Source organism: Euprymna scolopes, chromosome 1, assembly GCF_053919585.1.
Source record: "Euprymna scolopes isolate OS-2025 chromosome 1, ASM5391958v1, whole genome shotgun sequence".
Classification (NCBI taxonomy): Eukaryota; Metazoa; Mollusca; class Cephalopoda; order Sepiida; family Sepiolidae; genus Euprymna; species Euprymna scolopes.
This window is the reverse complement of record NC_136482.1, coordinates 160,753,752-160,780,626: the sequence shown is the minus strand read 5'-3', so window position 1 is coordinate 160,780,626 and position 26,875 is coordinate 160,753,752. Positions and strand designations below refer to the sequence as shown.

The 26,875-nt window shown below is 29.8% G+C and overlaps 1 protein-coding gene across 6 annotated transcripts in view; it reads left to right on the top strand.

Moving 5' to 3' along the window:
* LOC145276959 (uncharacterized) overlaps positions 1 to 26,875 on the top strand; it is a 148,675-nt gene that overhangs the window by 105,968 nt on the left and 15,832 nt on the right. For 3 of the 6 annotated variants that reach the window (XM_080128520.1, XM_080128496.1, XM_080128540.1), the window contains 3 exons: positions 2,064 to 2,096; positions 19,476 to 19,517; positions 23,319 to 23,357. In XM_080128520.1, coding sequence (XP_079984646.1) covers positions 2,064 to 2,096; positions 19,476 to 19,517; positions 23,319 to 23,357 — 114 coding nt within the window. The remainder of the gene's footprint in view (positions 1 to 2,063; positions 2,097 to 19,475; positions 19,518 to 23,318; positions 23,358 to 26,875) is intronic. The other 3 variants (XM_080128505.1, XM_080128513.1, XM_080128530.1) reach the window with 3 other exon arrangements.

Genomic DNA, 26,875 nt, shown 5'->3' with positions numbered 1-26,875 from the left:
TGACAAGGAAACAAAATGAATTCCAGGCTAGAATTTATTTGTAAGTCATCAGAAACAGTCCTCGTGTTTTGTTAGGAAAACCGGCTGCTGGCAATGAAGGGATATTTTTTGCATTCTATCTCAGCGTAGTATAAACACCCCCCAGCCTCCTCATGTTAAGAACAGCTTTTGGAATAAACACCTCCAATCTCGAAAGCCGTTCTTAACATGGGGAGGTTGGAGAGTGTTTATTCTGAAAACCGTTCTTATCATGGGGAGGTTGGGGGTGTTTATTCCGAAAGCCGTTCTTAACACGGGGAGATTGGAGGTGTTTATTCTGAAAGGCATTCTTACACGGGGAGGTTGGGGGTGTTTATACTACACTGGGGCAGGTTGTAAAAAATACCAAAATAACTTTCCATACACAAACAAAACAAAAATATTTGTTAACTAATTCAAAGAAACAAAACTTGTAATCCCTGCCCAAAAAAAAACACAGTTGCCATAAAAAAATAAATAAAACAGTAAAATTTATGAAATTATTACGATAGGTTGTTTGTTTTCTTTTCTTTTTTTTTTTTTGTTTCTTTTTTTTTTTTCTTTATTGATTTCTGTTCACTCGATATAATCCGGCGGTTTCCATTGTCTGCCAGGCGTTGCCGAGTGAGACTTATGGAAAAACAGGCTTTAAACTACAGAAGTATCATTTTACCTAATAATATTTATAGAAAAAAGGTTTATTATTGAAAGTATCATACAGGGTGACCCAAAAAAAAACAAAAAGCTAAATGGAGGCCATCTAGAACATATGCTGTAGAACGGAGAAAAAAAAGGCCAAAGACCCTAGTGTTTTGATGTGATGTTTTGAATATAATAAACTAGTTATGACCAAAGTTTCATTTCATTCGGACAAAACACTAAGAAACGGGGGCCTAATTAGAGTTGGGGCCCGTTTTTTTTTTTTTATTATAAAAAAATTACATATTTTTATAATAACTATAGCATATTATTACGTGATAATTTTTATATAAATATATCGTATGATAATAGTTATTGCATGGTAACTTTTATATGAATATATCAATATTATTGAAAACGATGTTTTAGATTTACTATTTTATTTTTTATATTTCAAGCAGTCTTCCGCTCATGTTCACAAAAACGTATCAAATATCTTTTTGTGAACAAAAGCGGAGAACCGCTTGAAATATAAAAAATAAAATATTAAATATAAACAATAACAACGTTTTCATGCTTCAAAAAACCATCGTGACTTTGAAATTACTACTCTAGAAGCATATGTGAGCTTTTTAACATTATCACTGATATCATCACACGATAATTTTTATATAATATATTAATAATATTATTACATGACGATGTTTATAAAAATGTATCATCTATATTTATATACAAACATAATTTTGTGCTTGTTATTTTTAATATAATTTAAAATTATTTTGAGAGTGTGTGGTTAGCTTGCTGGATGATGTTGCAGACTATAGAATCAACTGTCGACTCTAAATCCTATCGGATTTAGAATCAACTGTCGACTCTAAATCCTATCGGATTTACAGTGTTTAAATCAATACCTTTGGAGAGGTATGAACCCCTAATTACCTCCTAAGGTATTGGTCAAATAGTGATCTGTGTGAAACTAATCACATTTGACAATGGGTATTATTTCATTATTAAAGGATCCAAAAGAGGTTGATATGTCGGAAACTGAACCAAACATTTTTTAACATGATTTTATAGTACAATATATTTTTAATATTATCGTTGCATGATTTTGTTTAAAAAGTTTATATATACTTTTTGTTATATAGCATCTATACTGAGACGCTATTATTGCATATTTCTCATTCAATACTCAATTGTAAATGAGTGTTTTTTTTTGTTTTTTTTTTTTTAAAGGTTTTGTTTAAAAAAAAAATAATTAAAAAAATTGCCATTGTTATAATGTATTTTTATATTTTGATCGAAAGTGTTAACAAAAAGGAGAAAAGTGAAGTAATCTTTTCTCGCATCCATAACTTTATTTATTTGTTTTTTTGCTAAATTTTATTTTTTTAAACTCATAGTTTTAATCGGTCCACCTCGTGAAAGCCAAGAAAGTAAGTGTAGATTTGATTGGCCCCTTCTGCTCCTCTTCCTCCTCCTCAATTACTCTCTTACTTATACCCGCCCCTCCCCTCAAAAAAACTCTAAACTTTTATAATCTCATCGAACCTCATATACTTGCTTGTTTTATTCTGTAGAATTTCTATTTTGCTCCCATTTAATTGTTTTGTTTCTATTTTTAATTTATATATACTAGCAGGAGTATCTGGCGTTGTCCGGGTCATATATATAAAAAAAAAAAATAATAAAATAAAGTTGCGTTTGACAACACTTGCTAAATGAGTTTTTAGTGTGTAATAATTTATATCCGTTTAAAAAAAATTTTTTTTTTAACAATCCACTGATGTTGACACACTACTAAGAATTTGGAATAGGGTCATGTGAGGGAGAGAAAAAAAGTTTTAAATGGTTACAATTTAAATAAACAATATTTGATTTATGTAAGTAATAAATCAACCCTCAGCTAAATCAACCGCCACTAAAAAAAAAAAATTCGAAATAAGAAAAATGATTTTTGTTTTAATTTAATCAACTGCCAATAAAAAAAATTCCCTCTACTTATTTGTTCTGAGCCAAGTAAAAAATACAAAGTACAAAAACAAGAAATTTTTTTATTTTTTTTATTTTTTAACCCTGTTTATTAGGTTGGTGCAAAAATAAAATAGTTTTTTGACGTTCAACTTCATTTTAAAAAACGAGATTATTTTTGCACCAACCTAATAAATGCAAAAGCTTACTGAAATAAACATTTTTCAAAAATATGTTTAAAACAAAAAAAAAAAAAAAAGAAGCAAAATTCTGCGATAACCTTCTAACCCATTCAGCCACGGCGATAGTCATGCCATGACATTGCAAATTTAGGTACTTAACATCTCTGCACAGATGTTGAAATCGTTTGGAAAGAGAAGATTTTACGTGACCCCACCCCATCAGATTCTGCAGTCGTTAAGGTAGAAAAAAATTGAATATTTTGTTTTCACGTATTATGCATCCGAGTCCCTGTCCTTTAAAACAGTACCAGAATCATACTTATCTGATTTGGATTTCGAAAGTTTTAGCGAGACATACAGGCACGCTAACACACATCTCTCCTTTATCTAATAGAAGAAGATATTGTCTGGTGATATTTAAAAATGTCAATTTCTACCAATTGGCATTCTCTTCACCAATTATTCCCCCCCCCCCAAAAAAAAGCAAACAACAATATGAATTACAATTATAAGATAACACTTTGGTCTTTCTCTTTCTTTAGATTTCATTAAAAGAATAAGCTCAATTTTACAAACTTCATTCAAATTTAAAAATTATTATATTACCTTAAAAAGTAACGGGAAAGTAAATTCAAATTAATGAATGTCTTCAAGATAATTTTTATCTATTCTTTAGCTAGGATAGTTTCCAGTTCTTGTAGTGATTATGGTAGAGGAAACCGCTTTATTTCCTAAAATGCACCTTTAATGTTTGAGATCTGGGAACTGTAGTGGCCAGATAAGATGTTCAATATCCCTAGAATGCTCCTCATGCCATTCAGTAACAAATTTAATTATGTGCATTGGTGAAATATTGTATTTCCTTCCAGAAACAGTTCTGTAGCCAGAGGACATAGGATGAACTTGATCCAATAAAATGCTGAAATCGTTTTGACTATTAATTCTGCCATGAAGTGAAACCATTGGGCCAGCAGTAAGATATACCCTGTGCTAAATCATCACAGAACTTTTCCCATACAATTAAATTTCGACTGAAACCTCAATTGCAGAATGTGTTAACATTTAATAAAATCTTAAACAACATCTTAATCTAATGTGGATATGGAATCATTTTGTAGATTTCTCAGTGTTTGTGCAATATCGTTCAATTTCAAAAAGTGCATTTTAAATAAAAACATTATTACGTACTTAGGTGTGTAATGTTGAAAGTAGTAAAAATTCCCAGAAACAATATATGTATATATATATGAGTGATCCGACATTTTCTATATTGAAATGGCAGATTTTAATAATTTCTCAGAATTATAGACAGCAGTTACCTCCTGGATTTTAAGAATTTGTCAAACTTATAGACAGCAGTTACATCCCCTGGATTTCAATAATTTGTCAAAATTTTAGACTGCAGTTACCTCCCCTGAATCTTAAAAATTCTACATTAAAAGTATAAATTTTATTTTTATTTGTAATTTTTTTTTAATCATTTTTTCATAATTTTTTTTTTTTTTTAATTCTTACTAATTCCTACATAATATTGTTTTCACTTAAAATGCATTTATTTGAAAATTGATTATAATGCACAAACACTGATTTCTCCTCAATCCAGATATTTCTAAATTCTCTTATTTTCTCTAACGGCAGAAAATTTTTTGCTATTTTTTGCTCATCTGAAAGCATTCTCTATCTTTTTTTACCTTCATCTTTTTTCTTATTATCGTTATTTTTCCCCAAAAAACAAAACTTCACCGAATATTTCATTAAATATCAATGCATCCGCATCCCATAATACTTCATCTTTTTTATGATAAATCCTTATAATACTTTGATCATTTCCTCTTAGACTAATCCAATTTTCTATGAATAAACTTTAATAATGTTGTAAATTAATCTTATTTGGAGATCCTGATATTCTTACATAGCTGAGGTTTATCTACGCATAAGCTGGCAGTGATTTGGAAAACCTTTTGCAAAAATCATATCTGGATTCAAAGAAGAGTTGTGCCCCTTTCATCTATTTCAATTGTATCCAATCTCAAATTCGTGCTGACGTCACTCATCAAAATAAGCAATGTGAGCTCAGTTGCCACCTCTAGCGAACAGTCCATATGTGTTCTTTAGAGATAACCTCTATTAAAAAACGTTGTTTCTTTTAACCAATTGTTAACTGGTCAAATGGCATAAAAACTCTCATGGTTATTTCAATTCATTATCATAAAAATGTATTAATATAACAGGTTACAATTAGTGTATAATAATTAATTGGAAGTGAGTATCAGAAAAATCAGAACATTTTGGGGTATCAATATTGTAATCTGAAAAGCCTAATTTCCGATTCCAAAAATTATTTTTTTTAATTTGTTTAAAGCATAATTTTCCATAGCTGGTTCTAATGATAAAATGACAAATATTTATTGAGTAGCTGACAGCCCGGCATTGGCCGGTCGTACAATACGATATTAAACATGACATTTATGCACATTCCATTCATCTATAGCCTTGAGCCCCTAAGGGGCATAGGCCATCTACAACTTTGTAGATGCTTTTGTAACGACTGAGTTCTTTTTTTCGGGGTGCTGGCCCCACGCCCGACCTTCTCAGAAGGTACATACAGTGCCTAGCCTTCCCAAATGGTCACCCATCTGGTACTGGCCAGGCTCAACGTTAATATTAATGCAACTGGTTCTAGTAACAGTTATATATTCAACTAGTAATAATAATATAGCATTAATTCAATTGGATTATATGAAAAAATTTCTGCCTTAAGATTTAAAATGCATTATTGTTAATATTTTTTTCTTTTTGAGTGATTTCCTTTTTTTCTTTTTCTTTTTTTCTTTTTCTTTTTTCCTTTTTCTTTTTTCTTTTTCTTTTTTTCTTTCTTTTTTTCTTTTTTTTTCATTTTCTTTTTCTTTTTCTTCTCAACATTGATACGTTCGCTTTTTTTCAAAGGACTTTGTCTTCAATTCAGAAGCCTTCACCAATGATTAGTTCTGCGAATATCATCTAGCTTGCAGCCTATATTACAAGGGGCATGCAATAAGTAATGCCCCTGACCCACTTCCCATAGCAGTAGAGCAACGAAACTTGGCACAGTTATTAGGTCTTTCTCTACATAGGAACCACCCACAGTTATGCATTTCTCCCATCGTTTGATGCAGCTCTGGAGACCGTTTTTGTAGAACACACCAGGTTGGTCCTCCAACCACAACGTGACTTCAGGAATCAAGGCTGCATCATCTGGGAAACGCTTTCCTTTCAAAAACAACTTCATGGCTGGGAAGAGGTGAAAGTCAGAGGGTGCAAGGTCAGGAGAGTAGGGAGGATGGGGAAGAATTTCATAACCACACACCCGTGCTTCTGATCTGGCGACATGCGAGTTGTGGACCGGAGCGTTGTCCTACAGGAGGAGGGTACCTTTGCTGATCTTGCCCCGCCTCTTGATTTTGATAGCTTCCCTTAATTTCCTCAAAAGTAAAGCATAATAGGCTCCTGTAATTGTGGTACCCTTTGCCAGGAAATCTGTCATCACTACTCCGTCCTGGTTCCAGAAGACTGAGCATGACCTTGCCAGCGGAGGGCTGAACCCTTGCCTTCTTTGGAGGTGGTGAGTTCAAGTGCTTCCACTGCATTGACTGGTCTTTGGTCTCTGGATCATAGTGATGGACTCAGGTTTCATCCTGTGTAATCAGTCTTTTGAAAAACTTTGACTCATCTTCTTGGCACATCTCCAAATTCATCCTCGAGCACTCGACGCGTTCTCGCTTCTGGAATGGTGTGAGCAACCTGGGAATCTATCTTGCAGACACCTTATGCATATGCAAATGGTCATGAATGATAGTTTCCACAGACCCTGTACTAATCTTGACATCTTGGGCTATTTGACGAATAGTAATGCGCCGATCTTCCAAAATGGCAGCCTCAACTTGACAGACAGATGCCTCATCAATTGCAGAAGAGGGGGGGGACAGGTCTGGGAGCTGTTTCCACAAACTTCCGGGAATGTTTGAATTCACGATGCCAGAGTTTTACAAGGTCATATGATGGGGCATTATCACCATAAGTTTCTTTCATTTCATCAAAAGTCTCCTGTGGTGTGCATCCTTTCAAATACAAAAACCGGGATCACTGCTCGACATTCAACAGGCTCCATTTCACACCTGACTCAGTTCAAACACCTGTAAAACAGAAACCACAATTAGTTCAGAGCTGTAATTTGCCACATAACCCGTAGAGATATAAATCATTGCACATGCAAAATTTTAGCTAGATCAGACAACTGGAAGTGGGTCAGGGGAATTACTTATTGCACGCTCCTCGTATGTTACGCTTTGCTCATTCAGACTTTTATTCTCATTTTCATTTTCCATTATTTGTTTTTATTTTGTGGTTTTAGTATCAGCTCATTTAAAAAAATGTCAACGGTTATGTTTTTGACTTTGCAACATATTTAGGCATTTCTAGATTTTCTCCTTACACTTTTCGGCATTCATATCTATGGAAGCCTTGAACAGCAGAAACCTAGTTTTTTGGGGTTTTTTTTTTAATATATATTTGATTTTTTACATAGAACGTTAAAACAGGATTCTGTATCGCTTCTTGGCATTCATACATAAATAGAAACTACTTTGCTTGTTACTATTACTTATCGCCAGCACTAAACAAAAAAACTACATCAAACCTGTTAAACAAATTTAATAAGTTGATCAAAACCATAATGTCAGTCAATACAGTCATGAATGATTTCAAGGAAATTAAACTACTGTAAGATAATAAAATATAAATAATTAAATAATTTTTTTAATAATTTATTTTAAATTTTCTCATTTCCAAAATTGCATAATTTTTAAAAATTAGTTTTGAAAATTGAAAAAAAAAAAAAAAATGTGCAAAAATGGCTGACAATAAAATTTTAAAATAAAACTACTTTTATTATCAAAAAGCATTGATATTAAAGAAGTTTTTTTTTTTTTTATACTAGTGAGTCAGCATTTATCAAGGCCAACAATTTGATTATCAGCTTACCCAGTTCTCAAAACTGAACCATTTAAAAAAATAAAACAACCTTTTTATTTTCATGATGACGTTAAAAAGCAAGAAATATCATTTTAAAAATTAATGAAATAATTATTTTATTTGAATGCAGGGTGGTCAAAAAGTCAGGTAACATTTTAAAGAAAAACGATATTAGAAAAGAAAGAAGAATATAAATGACACAACACATAGATTTAAAATTAAAGTTTATATATTACACTCAAATATTTAAACAAATAATATTAAACGAATAGAGATTATAATGGATCATATTGTTTTTTCTACCTTTAACATGTTACCTGACTTTTTGACCACCCTGTATATTGATCAATACAGAACCAGATTTTTGTTGGTTAAAATGCCTCCAGAGAAGTTATTTTATGTCATTTTTCTTTTAGATTTCCTTTTTATGTTGTAAATTAACCTCCCCCTCTCTCTCTCTCTCTCTCTCTCTCTCTCTCTCTCTCTCTCTCTCTCTCTCTCTCTCTCTCTCTCTCTCTCTTTCTTTCCTTTCCTATTCTCTCTCAACTTAAACCCTGAATCTCTATTTCAGTTTCTCCAATCATATTTTTTCATTATCTCCTAATAAAACCCATGAATGGTAATTCTTTGTTACTCTTTCTCATTTCAATAACATTCACAGGGTTTGCAAAAGCTTGAAAAGGCTTTGAATTCTGAATTAGGACAGTCTACTTCCAGAAAGATCTTTATAACAATAATAATAATAATTTATTTTATAAGTTAAATTATTTATTATTGTTATATCACTTAGTAATTGTATTTTATAATTAGCTATCATTGTTTTAAATATCAATTCTTTGTTTTTCGGAGGGTTTTTTTTTTTTTCCAATTATTTCTCATCTGGAAAAATAATGGTAATAAAATTTATGGAAAACAACAACTTGTTGAGTTTCATTGAACAATAATTTTGTATGAGCGTCAAATTCAGCTACTGTTTCTGTGACTTTTTCAGATTTTAGTTTTCAAAGTAACATCAAATGGGAAGGTCCATTATCAAGACAAATCACCTTCCAAAGGGTACCCAACTGTAATCTTGCCAAATTTCATTAATTTTTCAAAAGCACTATTTTCCAAATTCCGGTTCATTTTTCTTAAAAAATGTTGTTTTATGAATATTTTGTTAGTAGTTTAGAAATCTCTCTTCCTCATACACTAAAATTTTAATTGTTTTTTTTGTTTTTTTTTAATTTTATTTTGCACTAAACAAATGCATGATTTGTAAAAAATATATTTTACACTTTTCATTTCAAATGGTCGTCTTTCATCACCCAAAAATATATTTATTGAAAAGAATTGAATGAATATGAAATATTAGACATTTTCAATTTTGTGACACACTCATTATTGTGTACATAATTTTATATTTTAAGTGAAGATAAATTATACTCCATAAATATTTATAAAATACTTATAAATATTTATAAAAGGCAAAGTTTGTGGGCTATAGAAAATAAAATATTTATAAATAAATAGATAAAATATTTATAAATAAAATAAAAGGCAAAACTTGTGGGCTATAGAAAATCAAACACTACTAATTTGAAAATAATATTCAAATCAGTATTCCCGAATAAATTTAATGCAATTTTTTTTTCATGAAATAAGTATGTAATTGCTGCCGAGATAAGAAAGGAAAAAAGTGTTTATAGAAAAAGAAAATTATCTTTATTTCCTTATTTTTTTAAGTTAAAATATTAATAGCAATTTCCTTTTTTCTATTAGCCTTAACAAAAAAAAAAAAAAAATTTAAGAAAGCTACTTCTAATAACAGTTTTTAACTTAAGAAAAATGTTTTTAAAAAGAAAACCAATTTGCTGTCCGGTAGGGGTATACTATCAGCGCAAAAAAAAATAAAAACATGTAAGGAAACCCCAGCATATTTTGACTTTTTTAAAGAATGATTTCTAAATTTAAAAATTCTAATGCAATTTTTTCTTCAATCTTTCACCTCATTTCCACAAAGAAACCTCTGAGTTGTAAAAAGTTTTAAGCTCTTTCCTTTTTTATTGATTTTGTAAAATTTTTATTTTCAAAGTTGTTTTCCAATTTTTTAAATGAGATTTTTGCTCAAGATCTTCTTTAAATAACATTAGTATTTGATACTAGCATAGATCCCTGGTGTTGCCCGGGATGCAAGTGAATGTTAGAATAAGGTAAGATATCTCCTCACTTCAATTACAATTTTATTTTTTATGATATGTTACAATGTTTTTAACGCTAATTTTATGTTATCCTTCCAACCGGATAACATTGGGTAACTCTGTGTGTGTGTGTGTGTGTGTGTGTGTGTGTGTGTGTGTGTGTATTTATTTTAGCACGAAAAAGATTTTTAAAAATTGTTTTTAAATAACAAAAGTATAATTGAGCAAAAAAAAAAATGCTGTTACTTTTAGGTGTTATATGTGAGGATAAAATATGAAATGTCGCGGTGATAGGGTGTATGAAAAGGAAAAAAGAAAAACAATTAAACACAGGAAGAAATAATCAAAACAAGAGATTTACTGGTTTAGTTCAGATGAAGGAATGTTTTCAGAAAAAAATTGAATGTTTGTTGATCCTAACAAAACTGGTAAATATCTTGTTTCAATGATTTTTTTTTTTTTTTTTTTTTCCTGCTGCCACAGTATTTCATGTTATTCTCATATTTATAGAATTTATATAAATGAAAATGAAGTTTCGGTAAAAATAAGATGGTTAGTGGATGGAATAATTAAGACTTGACAAATCGAGTCAATCGAGGTCAACAAATTCTCGAAAATGTTTCCGTATCAATATTTTGAATTAGTTTATTTTTTTTGCTTATCATCTCATTCCACTCACTAACCATTAGATATCTCTTAACACCTACTTATCATTATTATTATAAAGCTCTATCTGAAAAGATAGTGAGCCGTTTGTGTTAGCGAGTTCTGCTGCCTTGATTCAACTTTTAATGTATATAGAGTGATGCAATAAAAAGCGAATAACAAGTATTATTAGCAGAGGCTTTTACAATATTTTATATAAATGAGAGATATAAAATTTATATATATATATACATACTAGCAAAAGTACCCGTCGTTGACCAGGTTCAAAAACAGCCTACAGAAAATGGACTCTGATTTCTGAAAGTATGATAGGTTATGAAAAGGAAGGGTTGTAAAGAGATAGCTTCGAATTCGGGGGTATCAAAACCAAATCAAAATATGATGAAAGTAAAAATAAAATAGATAAACCCCATAATTTATTATATCATACCTGTTCACACTGAAACACTTATCACAATATTCTGTGGATCTATATTAGAAAACCTTGTTAAACTTTGTGACATATTTCCATTCTATGGAGGTCAGGCGCGAACAAACACCCCATAATTTTATTATACCATAGTATACTTACGCAGATAGATATGAAAAGTCTTTATTAAAGTTTGTGCCTATTTCCATTCTATGGAGGCCAGGCGCGAGCGCAGACCCCACAATTTTATTATACCATCCCTATTTAAGTTAAAACATACTTATCAAAGTATCCTTATGTACATCTATATCAAAAACACTTGTAAACGATTTTTTTTAATTTTAAAATTTTTTATTTCCATACTTTGTGGACCAGGTGCGAACGCAGACCCCACAATTTTAATGAACCACCATTCTGCCAGATCAAACATACCCATTCCTGTGACTCGATACATCTTCTATCATTATATGTAATCAGTTTTTTAAAATAATCAACCATATAAGAGCCTATTCGTGACCAGACACACACACACACACACACACACACACACAGACATTCAACTTATATATATATTAGCATGGATACCCAGCGTTGCCAGGGTCGACATGATGTTCGGGTTGCCCACACCTGCTTTACTAAGAATATTGAGCAGTTTTTCATTATTATACGTCACCTCTTTAATCTTATATTTTGCAACAATCATAGTATATATAGGAATGAATAATAAGATAAAGTAGTGGACTTTTGTATATATTAATCAACTTGTGAACAAATAAACAAACAGACAGGAATACGAATTTATATATATACATATATATATATATATATATATATATATATATATATATATATATATATATTGGATTTACTTTCGGCAGCCTTGTAACTTTTGCTTCTCATATTTTGTCCTTTAGTCCTCACATTCCATGAATGATGTTTCTGACAAAGAGGGAACAATTGCTGTATTCTGGCACTTATAATTGAGTTGGTTTTTATCTTTAAGTAGTATATATGATTTTTTTTCTTTTTAAGCTCCTTTCATCAACTGGGTTCATGTCTTGTCTGGAGCGATTTCCATTAAAAAAAAAACAAAAAAAACATGAAAATCAATCAGGATAGTTCAATGAATAGAGTAAACTTTGCACATACAAATGGGTTCGATATTCTTTCAGATTGCTTTATAACACTCTTTCTTAAAACTCGGTATGTTTTTAGAGCGGGGAAGATACATAAAGTCTGATCATTTGTATTAAAAGAAATGTGTGTGCGTTGTGTTCTGTGCGCATGCGCGTGTGTATTTATGAATGTATTCAGTTTTGTATGCTTAAGTCGTCTTTTTTGTGAAACATAAAAGCCTTGTTCTTTCACCAAACTACAAGGGAGGTAATTCATTTTATACAATGACAGATTTACCTCCCATTGATTTTTTTTTTTTTTTTTTTTTTTTTTTTTTTTTTTTTTTTAGCATTCCAACATTTTCATTATTTCAAAATCATTTTGAAAAAACAAAAAACGTTATCGTTTTCAAATATTCCTACATATTTTATTATCACCCAGAGTCAGCCACAAATTGTTTCTACATAATATTCATAAACATTTGCGAGAACAGAGAAAAATTACTCCACAGTTTATTAAACTTAGAATGGTGAAATATGGAACTTTCTACCAACTACACTCAATTTACATTTTGTGTGGGTGTATGTACGTATATATATATATATATATATATATATATATGTGTGTGTGTGTGTGTCTATACATACGTTTGTGTACGTGTATATTGGAATTTATTTCTGACGGTATATTATGCATTATGCTTTTTGTCTTCTTGTTTTTATGCTCATGTTTGCACGGAAAATACCATTAAATAAATAATTTAGTCTACGGGCTAGGAATAGACAAATAAAACCAAAGTAAAAAATTAGACTCGTCACATGTATTAAATTATTATAGTATTTCCCATGCTAACATGAGTTTCAACAGAAAGAAAAAGAAAAAACTGGGTTACATAATAGATATACTGTTGGAAATAAATTCAAATATATGTGCTTCTATTGACCACTTTTTAATTTAAATATTTTTTTCGTATCTCTTTAAACCGTATTTATTTCGGTAAGTCGTTTGATACATCAAGGGATCAAAAGTTATCTACCCAGGTTTCATCAAGCTATATTTTCAATGTTAGATTTTTTGGGGAATCAATTTAAGTTACAGAATTTTGGAAGCCAGCTGGAGAAAGGTGGTATTAATGAGAATTCCCCAAAATAATTGAGAACGACCATATTGCATGCATCATTTGTTGTCGCTTTTCTTTTAGTTTCTACTTGATTCTCAAACAAAGCAAGAATCTTCAGGCACGCCGGTTGTTGTTTGGAAAAGAAAGGAGAAAAGTTTTCTCCTTTCTTTTCCAGACAACGACCAACATGCCTGAAAACGGTCGAAAGCCAAACCGGCAGAAACGTTGCACAAATAACACTCAAGATGAGAAAAATAGTCTAATCAATGCAAGTAATATAAGCAATCAGCCTTCATCTAAAAAGTTCAGAACTTTAAAACAAGAATCGTTATAAAGATTTAATAAGATCATTGATATGCAATTTCCACTACTAACGATTACTACAATATTATCCCATTGACTACTGTATACTCATTAACCCTTATCCTCGAGTGGCCTCCGGGACTTGATAAGTGGTGATTCCTTTGTAAAAAAAAAAAAAAAAAAAAAAAATTATTTTTTGTTGTTGCAATTGGTTTTATGAGAACATTTTTATTTAAAAACATGTTTAGATTTTTTTTGTATTAAGGATGTACAAAATGTGCATGGAATATTATTAGATGTTTTTTTGTTTGCGAATGATATTATCCTAACTGCAAGATGTTTTATCATCAGAAGACTGGCTTCAGTAATTCACGTTACAGTATTTTTGAAAAGTTTGAATGCAAAATGCGATAAACGCCTTTCCCCCCCCTCCCCTTATGAAACTATTACTACAAAAAGTGTTACACTTTAGCATTCACTCACATTCCCAAATCATCATTTGTATAATACTAGCCTAGGTGCCCGGGTGTTTGGAGGTGTGTGTTGAGAGAAAAAAAAAAAAGTAGTAGTAGGCAAGCAGGCTCGAACCCGTGCTGCGAAGGCGGAAAAGAAAGTGAAAGAAAATCTGACGTCTTAGCCGATGTCTCCATGACGCGACCAGAAGTCAAAAGCGTTGAAATTAACCAAAGTCAATCCAACGGTGACAATGACTTGTTAAAATGTCGGTGAAAAACTCGTCGATTCCTTGTACAAAACGGCCTAGTTTTAGGTGAAGGAATAAATGTTTTTGGCCAATTTTTCAATATTTGTCATCCGAGACGTCGAGCTTCAAAATGCTGTTGATCTTGTCAGGATCCGTCGCCTCTGTCAAAAGTTTTTGCGAGGCATACAAACATACATACATTTAAACAGACAGGTAAGATTTGTATTTATAGATGATACCGACACATTGTGTTTTTGATTTCAATTAAAATATCCTTTTAATTTAAGTCTAAAATTGAGATGTTCACTATTTTACTTTTAAGGTCCAATTTAAACATTGGGTTTATCCCATTTTGCATTCAAACTATTTATACAAACATTTTGGCTGTATATACATTTTATATGTACGTATATGTATATTTATTTATTTATTTATTTATACAAACATTTAAATATTTTGGCTGCATATATGCAGACATGTTCCAGCTACAGCCTTATTTGGGCCAAAACTCTGTAGACCAACTTGTCAGCGCTGACAATCTACGCTAAGGATGCTGTAGTCAAAATATGTCTTCACATATACAGCTCAATTTGTTATTAAGCACTATTGCATGAACACACTAAAGTTTCACAGGATTATCTCCCATGAACAAAAAACTCACCAGGATTAAATATGTAAATATATAATCTTGAAAATATGGATAAATATCCAACAAACTAAGCAGAAAGGAAAATGAAAACTCTTTCTCAAATGCAACATCTTCGATTTTTTAATATTGTCGATATTTCACTCATTTTGAGCTAGCTTGGGAGAAAATATAAAAAATGTTGATTTTTACTAATTGTAAAGTAGTAAAAAATTTTAATTAATAATATTCACTTGTAGAGCCATGCAAACTCTTTAGCAGTTATGTGCGTGGTTAATGTTAATTCACAATTAACAGAAAAAAAATGTTTTTGCATTTTATTCTGAGGAAACCCAAAATGATTGAAATGATGAATAAGAGACATTTTTCTTTAAATTTTTTCCAGTTTCATTTTTGCTTGTATGTTAATTTATTATTATTATTATTTTTGTTATTATTTTTGTTATTATTTTTGTTATTATTTTATTATTATTTTTTATCATATTTTATTATTTTTATTATTTTTTTATTATATTCTTATTATTTTATTTTTATTGTATTTTATTTATTTGTATTATTTTTGTTATCATTTTTATTATTATTATTATTATTATTATTATATTACTATTTTTTATTATTTTTGTTATTTTATTATCGTTATTATATTATTTTTATTATTATATTTTTTTATTTTATTATTATTATTTATTATTATTATTATTATTATTATTATTATTATTATTATTATTATTATTATTATTATTATTATGTGCACTTGAGCATAAGACTTTGGATAACATGCCTTCTTTTTTAAAAGCCATTGAAAAACAAACCTATACATTATTTTTCTCACATATCTTTTAAAAAATTCAGCTAAAATTTTCAGGAATAAAAATTAGTTAAAGAAAAAAAATGTAACATGGAAAGAAATAAAATTAAAAGTTCAATGATTATGAATATGTATTTCAAAAGAAAAAGTTGCCACAAAAATGACGGTGAAATGCAGAATACTGTATTAACAGTCAGATGGTGGAAACTATTGAAAAGGTTTCACTCCATATCGGATCTGCTGCAAGAGGATCTTTTGATGTTTTTTTCCAATGGTTTTTAACTCAGCATGTGTCAATAAAATCCATGCACATATATCAACCATCTGACACGTTACTAAATTAATGTGCATATACTTTATGAAAATCTTTTTAGCCGCATCAAAAAATTATACATTAAATATTGATCTGATTATGATTTGGTTTTATAAACAAACATCCAGTTTTTTTTTTGGGGGGGGGGGGGGGTTTCAGTAGTAAACTATAATAAATCTCTGTTTCAGACAGGCGTGTTTATCACCGGCTTTTGTAGCGCAAACCAAGAACGGACGGCCAATAAATAACTTTCAACAATTTGAATGTTTTACTACTTTGTTTCATAGACATAAACTAATATATATATATATATATATATATATATATTAGTTATTCACATACAGTGCTGTTTCGCTCTGTCACAGTTCATCAGTGCAGCTAGATCAACACCCATACCTAGCCAGACATTGAACCTACAACCTCTAGTTATAACCTCCAGCCGATGTGATCGGTGCTCGCAAACGATCTCATCAAATGTCCGTTTATATAAACGCTCACCTACCGCTTTTACAGTGCTTGAACTGCTTGTTTATTTACAAATAAACAAACAATGAGCCTCGCATTAACGCCAATTAAGCAGCAGGTGAGATACATTTACAATAGTGCTCTACCTAAGCAGGGGGTGCTTAAAAAAAAAAAATATATATATATATATATGTATAGTTTATGTGTATGTTGCTAAATATAATTAACATTTTATGTTGGTTATGTTTTTCATCAACTTTTCAACAGATCTTTTTTCTCAATTCCTGAAAGAAAACAGAAAATACCCAAAATTCACATTCCTTGATTTATGTTCAAGTTCAATTTCTGAAAAAGTTAAGAAAACAAAAGGCAACTGATATTATACACTGAATATTGATCTGATTATGGTTTGATTTTATAAGCAGATATCCAGTTTTTGTTTTTTATAATAAATCTCTGAATTTATGAAAATCTTAATGAATATTTGATGTTCACTTTCATTGTAATACATATATAGAAAAATAAGTTTTTAAAAAAAAATGGAAACTTAATCGCAACACAAATGCATTCATGTATCCATTTAGTCTTTGTTTTAATTTGTCATATAGTTCTACAAAAATTGTATCAAGCATTTAAAAACTAATTTATACCAACTTGATATTGAATTATGTTTCATATATAATCTATAGTTTTTATTTATATTGAAACATATACTGTTAATATATGAAAGTTCTAATTGATATAAATTATTGATCATTGAGCTTAATTTAAACTGCAGCTTTGAACTTTATCCTGGAGACTTGATAATATTTGATTTTTAAGTTTTAAAAACGTATAGGAATTTATTTCAATCAAGATAAATCTAAAATTGTTTTAGCTCAGTATATATATATATATATATATATATATATACTTTTGTATCAAAAAGACCTTAAAAGATCTATTAATTTTTCCCCAATGAAAGTCATTTTGAAATATTTTTAAAAGGTTGCAAAAATTCTAAACAAACTCAGATTATCAAACCAAATATTAAAGTTGAATTCAGATTCAGAGAATTTTAGTTTTATGTTTAGAAACATTTCTACATCAAAATGAGACTTTATTATTTTTATTTTACTTAATCTAATAATGCTAAACCAACAGTGATATATATATATATATATATATATATATATATATATATATATATATATATATATATATACACACACACACACACTAAATATCCTCTCAGTATTTTTCACTTTTCTTTGTATGATTTTTCTATTTGTTCCTTCTGATAACTTCTTGGCACTCACTTTTTTTTTTTGTGTGTGTGTGTGTGTGTGTGTGTGTGTGTGTATATATATATATATATATATATATATATATATATATATATATATATATATATATATATACACACCATATATTTTGATGTATAAGACGACCTTTAAAGTTTAAAAAAATCACCTTTAAAAAAACAATATTTCATAAGATACCGGGTGTTGCAATCTCCAGCTTAGGCTAAACAAACATGGTTTTGTGATTTAGCAGTCGTCTTATACAACTGATATATGATAAATTTATTAACATTTGCTCCAATGTTTTTACCTCGTTTTATCTGACGGTCGCCTTATATGCTAAAATATTCAGTATATATATAATATACCAAGTTATAGGTATTCAGGAGATAAAACTTGTGAATTAAGATGAAGTTATTAAGAGCAGTCAATAAAAAAGAGCAAAATATATTTTTATTTATATAGCCACATATTACATAGTTGCTACATTCAACATGCTTATGATTCGGACAATTGCAAACTAATTGTTCGAAACATTAGTATGTTCAGTGTAGCGACTATGTAATATTAGTTTATATAAATAAAAATATTATATATACACACGCACACGCACATTTGTCTTACCGTCACTAATTTAAATGTGTTTTATATTCTACCGCTATACTCCCACTGTCCGTTCAGTATTATTAGATTGAGCTACTACTAGTGTTTAAAAAAAATGTAGACTGGTTATAGGTTATCAGGTGCACCTTTTGACTTAATAGTCAAAATCTCATTAATAAATGTAGGATTTATTTTCATCCTTTGAATTTTTTTTGCTGCAACAAATTTTTTTTTTTATATATATATATATATTTTCAATTCTATAATTCACCAAATAATCACACAGGTATTTTTAAAAATCAAACATAAATTTCAGCATTATTTTATTTATTTATTTTTTTTTTTTTAAAGAATAATTCACTGCACAACTTGATTTGACTTAACAGTTTCCCTTATAATTAGGTAATATTTCCCCTGTGTATTGTCTTTATCTCTCCCTGTTTTTAATGCAATCTCTGGTATTCTGGGTAAGTTTCTTTTTCATTCTTATCCCCTATCCTCAGCCTTTTTGCTTAGTCAACAAGTTTTTGGTTATACTTTATGAAAACAAAAAACTGAACCACTTCTAAAACTTTTCCTTTATCTTGTCTCTTAAAATACTGCTTTCTTTTATAACAATTATCCTTGTTAGTAAAGTCAGATATTAAATAGTTTATCTGATGTAACTATGAAATATTTAAAATAAGTTGCAGCATAAATTCAAACATGGCTGACCTCTTCAATAATTAGTGTCATAAAATACACGTCGACTTTTGGCACTTTTATAATTTTCACTGAATTTGAAATTGCAATGGATAACTCAATGATTTTTAAATCGTCGGCCAAAATCGACTTGATAGCAAGAACAATATTCATACTTTTCGTGTTACATGTAAATAAAATTGTACAAAGAAATGCATGATTATCTGCTAAAATTGAATAGAATTTACCTCCTAAAAGTAAACTTTGGATTTATATGATCAAATGCAACCAAATTCTGAATAGAAAGAAAAAAAAAAAAGAACCATTTTACTTTGATTTTCTTGTACTATTTCCAGGACCTGTTGACAGAGGATTGCGGTCGGCAATGTATTCCTTCGGTAGACGGAGGCTTTAGTTTTTTGTTCAATATGCCCACCCAGACACCCACTTTTCATCCTTTCATCTTTTTTCTATCATTCTCTTTCGTCATAGTTTATATTTATATAATGATGGTTTATAAATGATATAATATTTATATAATGATATATATATATATATATATATAATTTAAAGGAGATTAGAACAATAGTCTAAAGAGCTGAGTGTATTTCAATGTAACAGTGAAATTACTAGTTTTATTAAAATACAGGAAAGAGAAAGTGCTCGTTGTAATTTAGATATATAATAAGCTCGATAGGTAAATATCCTAGAGCTAATTCAATATTAAGTAATGTGATTGATAATTTAAAATTTAAAAATCAAATTATAATTAAATTAAAAATCCGTTTCATAAGAAGGAACAACAACAAAATCAATTATCTGTACGATCGTTTCGGAAAACAATGCTTTTTATTGTGGTAGACATCAAGTTACGTATAATAATTATTACATATAGTTTTTTAATAAGCAAGGTCTCCTCGTCAGCAAATTTTGAAGGGTTTTTATTAAATTTAAAAGACACCATGAATAAACCTAGCATTAAAAGTAAGGCAGATGTATCTTTTAATTGTTCGCCTTTTGAAATCAGGAACTATGGTTAAAATACTCATTTAGATGTTTGCTATAGCTTTTTACCTTATTCAATAATTTGATTTTTAAATTTTAAATTGTCAATCACATTACTTAATAAATATATATATATATATATATATATATATATATATATATATATATATATAGAGAGAGAGAGAGAGAGAGATGATTTATATAATGATATAATACAAAATACTATGGTTCATTAGATGTACTATAGAAATTGGAATTATTGCATTTTAGAATGGTTTATTCATGCATATTTTAAAATAAAACCTGATAGCACACCTGTTATATTTTTTAATGGTGTTGCTAAATATTTCCTTTTTAAGTAAATTGAGGATAATCTTTTTGTCATTAATTTTCTACATGTCTGTTGTCGTTGGATAGTTGGTATAACATATGGTATCAGTTCCTTATTTTGTAAGAAAGCTTAATTTTTTTCCTCTCCATAAATTTTACCAGTCGTCGAAAGTATCCTTGAAGAAACGACTGGGTTCTAAATCCACTTGAAAAAGCTATGTTATCTTGAAATATTGTTAAAAATATGATACTTAACAGCTGTGGTTTGTTTTCAAATTATGCGTTGATAAGGCATTTTGAAATTCATGCCAATTTTCACAATACCGCTAGTAAACCACATTTTATTATGTGCATTTAAATTTCTTCACATTCAATATGAAATGACTTTATGGAAAATAAAAGTATCTAAATCATAGATATTATTGTATATTTGTATTTTCGTATTTCAAAATATATATAGCTATAATAGTTGACATTATCTATACATGTATATAATCTCATCAAATGAGAAGATATTTGCAACAAGAAGAATTAATAGTATGAACTGCCATTTTTTTCTCAACATTTTGGTGTACCGTGAAAGTTGCTTACTATAATCTGTTTAAGAACAGCACTTTTGGATGATAATGAATATCTGGTACCTTTACGCAGAAATCAAGTTCAACATTTCATAAATGGGTAAATTTTTATGTTATGTCCACCTCGACAATTTTCTTTAAAAATGACGACTTTTATAGGTTTTCGATTATGCTTAATACGAAAATTGCATTTAAATTTTGCAGAGACAAGTAGTTATTGAGACATAAAGATTATTGTGCACGGTAATTCTTTGTCGGCCAGGTTTTTACGCACGATAAACAAGTCTACTTCGCAGAGAAGTAGGCTTGTTTATTGCGTGTCTGTACGTAAAAACATGGCTGCCAAAGAATTACACTGCATAATACAGATCTTTATATCTCGATAACTAATTGTCTCTGCAAAATTTAAATGTGATTTTAGTATTCAGCATAGTCGTCATCTTAAAGAAAATTGTGGAGGTGGGCCTAATGTAATAAAAATACCCATAAATGTTGCACATATAATAGTTCAGGTGATTTATATCTGATGTTTAATAGATGAATGGCATTCACCATAGGCGGTTTGAACTGGCTTCCTCCAAAGGAGCAAGTGTCAAAGGAATATTAAATTCATAAATTCACAAACTATCTCCAGTCGTATCTCCATCAAGGGAGATGACAACATTAGATTTTTGCAATTCTTACAGGGAGGCGTCACAGTTCTCCTACATACAGCACCTGGTCATTCATTTGGTACTGATGTTGCTTAACTTTGATGATCCAACGAGAACGGTTGTGTCAACATGCTTATGCCATATCTGATGACTTTGGAAATCATCATTAAGAAAATGTCACCACATTAGCCTGCGCCTATTGATGTAATTCGCCTAATGGATACAGTTGCAGACTATGAAATTATTTAGTATTACCTGGTTTTTGGGCCAAGATCAAACAGTAAGATCAGAGATTAATATCTGTTATGTCATTGGTCAAAGGAAGAGAAATATTTCTTATCTGAAGCAATTTTTTTTTTTTTTTAATTCAGAGCGCTCGTTTTGGGAGAGCTGAATATCCTGCACATTAAACTGACTCGCATCCCTCCCTCGTGAGGATCTAGTAAATAAGGACTATGAAATTAGATATGCCAAGTTCAAATCCAACCAAAACCTACTGTAATTATTTAGTAAATAATACAATTTGTGAAAGGGTAGAATAAGAATGCGTTCAACTAATCGCATACAATACAGTATTTTATGCTTCATCAAGCAATAAGCCCAGACAGGTTTGATTTTCATTTCAACAAACCAAACTTCCTTGATTAACTGAACCAAATTAACCTTTCAATGTGAAATGCTTGATCTCAATTGGTTCCAATTCTTAATCCTTGAAAATTTTTATCTTTCTTTTCTACAGGCTCTCATTTTTAATTGCTTGATTTTTATTTTTCCTCCACTTTTGAAACCTCATTCTGCACAGATCCTTTTTTTTTTTTTTTTTTTTTTCATTCAGTCAATTCATTCACTTCCCAATTTTTTTATTTTTTAATCCTTTTGAATTTTTGTTTCATCTTTTCCCTCACAAACGAACGTATTATTTTGAATCGGCCAAACACTTTATATTCACACCTTGTTTCTTGTTCAACCCATCAACACGACACCATTTTACTTATCTATCCTTTGCTGCATGTGCCATTTTCTAGCCATTTCTTGGGATGCAGACATTTGAATTCCCTTTTTTAGCTTGCATGTCTCTTCAAATTCCACTTGGTTTTTCATGTACCATTTTTATATATACAATATTTTTATTATATAAATATATGCTGATTCCAAAAATGAATGTTTAGCATTTTTTGCATTAGCAAGCAATGGATGGTTGCCAGATCTGCAATTAAAGAAAATGGAGTTGTTAATTTAAAATTTACCACCTATAATATATATATATATATATATATATATATATATATATATATATATATATATATATATAAATGCTATTTATGAAATGATTATAATTCTTAGCATGCTTGTATATATACATCTTTTTCTTACATGATTTGCAGTGCAATTTTCTGCATCCCAATAATTCTACTATATTTCTTTAATGCTTATACATACATTCAATATACATGTATTCCATGTTCTTTGTAATTGCAAAATACTAATAGGTAGTTTCAAGGTTCCATCTTTGTCCCAGGAGTGTACAACTATTGATTGAATTACAGACCAATTGTATTTTACGAGAAAAAAACTGATTTCAAAATGATTTCTAATTTTGAATCTAATTTTTGTTTTATATTTATATTTTCAGAGATTTTACAAACAAGAACGACGACTGAAAGACCCAGTGGTATGTATGCAATTTGAGCAGATCCTTTCTTTAAATCTTATACGTTTTCTTTCGAAAAGGAATGTTCATGACCGCTTTTGAAAATCATAGGATTTCTGCAGTTTCTTTTGAGTGGATTTTTAATCTTTTGAAAGAGATGAGATTTTGTGCAGTTTCTTATGAAATGCTTGTTCATAATTTCTTTGGAAAATCATGGGATTTATTTCTGAATTTTTAAGATGAGGATTGATCATTCATATTATTTGTATTATTTGGACGACTGTTCTAACTTTTAGTGTTATTCCTAAAATGTTTCGGCCGATATAGCCTCCAACCTTCTTCTGGTGTATTTTGTCAAACTTTGGAATCTGCACAGAATTTTGAACAAAACCCTTTATTTAATTCATAGGGGTAGCATTCTATCAGTCATGACTGGGTAGAAGGCTTAAGTAATTCACTACCACTGTGAGAAAGGTGGGCTCTCTCTCTCTACCGTGCTAGAAAGCTACTTACACCTGAAAGTATCCTGTACCTCTATAAAGCCACCATTCATCCATGTATGGAGTATTATTGTCATATTTGGATTGGTGCTAGTCTCTCACTCCTGGACAGGGTTCAAAAGAGAGTCACCAATCTGATAGGTACTCTGTCCTATCAATGAAATGTTGCGTCTCTCTGCCTATTCTACAAGTATTTTAATGGTGAATGCTCTGACAAGCTACAAGCACTTGTACTCCCTCTACATAAATACTCTCGACAGACCCGACAAGCAGCAAAATTCCACCCCTACACAGAGATCCCTAGATGTAAGAAATCTCTCTACTCCAATAGTTTTTTTTCATAGAACTTCTAGACTTTGGAACTCCCTTCCGGGATTCTGCTTTCCCAACTGTACTGACATGCAGAAGTTCAAGTGTAATGTGAACAGACATCTTGCTGCTCAACTCTTTACATAATATCCCTGCAACTTATGTCCCCGATAGTAACCCCCTACATCAAAGTGGCACTGTGCATTGTTTTGGGTGAAATGCAATTTAAAAAAAAAATTTTTTTATTTTTTGAAGTTATATTCTTCATATTACCCAATTCCAAACCTCCAAAAGAATATCATTACTGAATTTTACTTAGTACGTTTTCCGTTATGCCACAGGTCTTTGTGGATTTGTACATTTTCTTTTGAAAGGCTTGTCCATGATCTTTTTTTAAAAGAGATGAGATTTATCCAGTTTTGTTTTAAAGGATTTTTTATTTTTTTCAAGTCTATAATCTAAGAAAAAAAAATTGCGTTTTCCATAAGAAAAGTGAGAATCTTTAGCTTTTATGATTTGCTTAAAAGCATGAAATTAACTGCGTCTCAAAGAAACTTTCAAATCGTACTTGACAGATACATTTGGCTGCAAGTGATTATTTGTAGGAACTTTGAAATCAGTCGGTTCCAAACTCCATGTTCCTTTGCATTTTATGATTATGTAGAAAAAAAAGTGAAAAATGTATGGAAGACCATAAAGATTAATGAACTGAACAAACAATAGAACCACCAGATGAAGTCTATCTATCTATATATATATATATATATATATATATATATATATATATATATAACACTAAAACTTTGCAGATCTTGCTTGTCACTGTGCACACTGAATGATGTCATCGTTTTGTTATCTAATCATTATGGCTATGACAAGAGAATATTCTTTTCATTATTTTGACTCTCGAATATATATCAGTTAAAATTTTATGGTTTTAGATAGTGATGTGGTTCTCGATTGATTAACTGTGTCGGATATATACTCCAGCGTCAAAACAATAAGAATATTCTCTTGTCATAGCCCTACTCATCATTTGGGGGATAATTGTGCATACTGGATGATGATATCATTTTGTTGTAAGGATAACTTGTTACAGCGGATGACACTATTTTTCAAATCAGTGAGAGAGAGGGGAGAAGAAATGCAAAAGAACTGTAACTGTTTAGGTCAAAGGTCATCAAGTAGATAAACGTTTGGACCGCTAATGGAATTTTAAAGTCTTTTAGAATTAAAATTAAAAATTTTTTAAAGTTTAGAATTGTTAGTTTTGAATTATTGAGTGCGAAAAACAATATTTAGTGTAAAATATTCAATGAAGATTATCTAATATTTCCACCAGAGTTGGAAAGAAGTTAGAGTTAATACCATTATCCAACGGTATTAGTGCAGAAATAAACAGAAAGAAAAAAAAAATGAAATATCAAAACTAAAATTGCCATAACCACTAAACTCTAATATATATATATATTAGAGTTTAGTGGACCGGTGTTGATTCCCGAAAGGATGAAACACTAGTGTCTGTAGGTATTTAATAATTATTATAGTAAATAATTATATATATATATATATATATATTGTTTGTTTTTTTTTTTTTCATATAAAATGCCTATAAAAAAGGAGGGAGGGATTTTTTTTAAAGGGTTTTTTATCAAACATTTCAGGAAGACAAATTTTCTGCATAGAGGTATGACTCGTTAAGATCCCATTGGGGTTCAAATTTCCTTTTTATTACAAAAAGGTTGAAACAAGAAACGGTAATTGGTTCGCATGAGACAAGTGGGATGCAAAATAAACACAAGCATTGAACACAACAGAATGCAAGAAAGAACGAAACAAACACATCGAAATAATATAAAATAAAATTATTAAAGATAGCGAAAGAAAAATTTCACAAAATAAAATATATTAAAAATTTATGGGGTTTGGGATATTTCTAAACATGTAAACTGAGCAAAATCCTGCAAAAAAAAAAAGGGGGAGGGGGATTAACGGCGTAATTGGACTTTACGCGACCACAAGGAAAAATTTAATCTTCAGTCTGACAGTCACATACAATTGAAGATACACCAAATATTTTTGTTTCTTTACACCATATATTTTCTCTCTCTCTCTCTCTCTCTCTCCCTCTCATATACATATATATCTATATAATTATAAAACTCAAATGATCTTGTAACAAGTGATGTAACCCACTTTCTGGTTTATGACTTCCGGTTGCACATGCGTACATGAATTTAAACCCATAACAGCGTAAACAAATAAACACAAATCGCTACTTTTGTAGAATTTGACCTGGGCACTGAAACATTAACATTATTATTTAGAAATTATAATTTAACATGGGAAGCATGGGGATGTTTTGCAACTATTCTGTATTACAAGTATACCGTAACAATTCTCTTACAAATAAATCAACTTTGACCCGTTGACAACGTATTGTTTTACTGTGTACATTTTCAGCGTCCCAATTGTTTTGTTTTTTTTGCATTCAAATTAAAAGATGTATAAAAATTTGAATTTAATTTTAAGTATTATGATGTCTGTTCAGTGCACATTTACCTATAAATATGGCAAACCATTTTTAATTCAATGACTGTAAGTTTTTTTTTTTTTTTTTTTTTTTTTCAAAAATAAACAATTATAATAAACAGAATGACTCATAGAAATCTATCTATATTCTTTTTTCATTTTAATATACTTTCATAGAAATGTTTCTGTTATGTCACA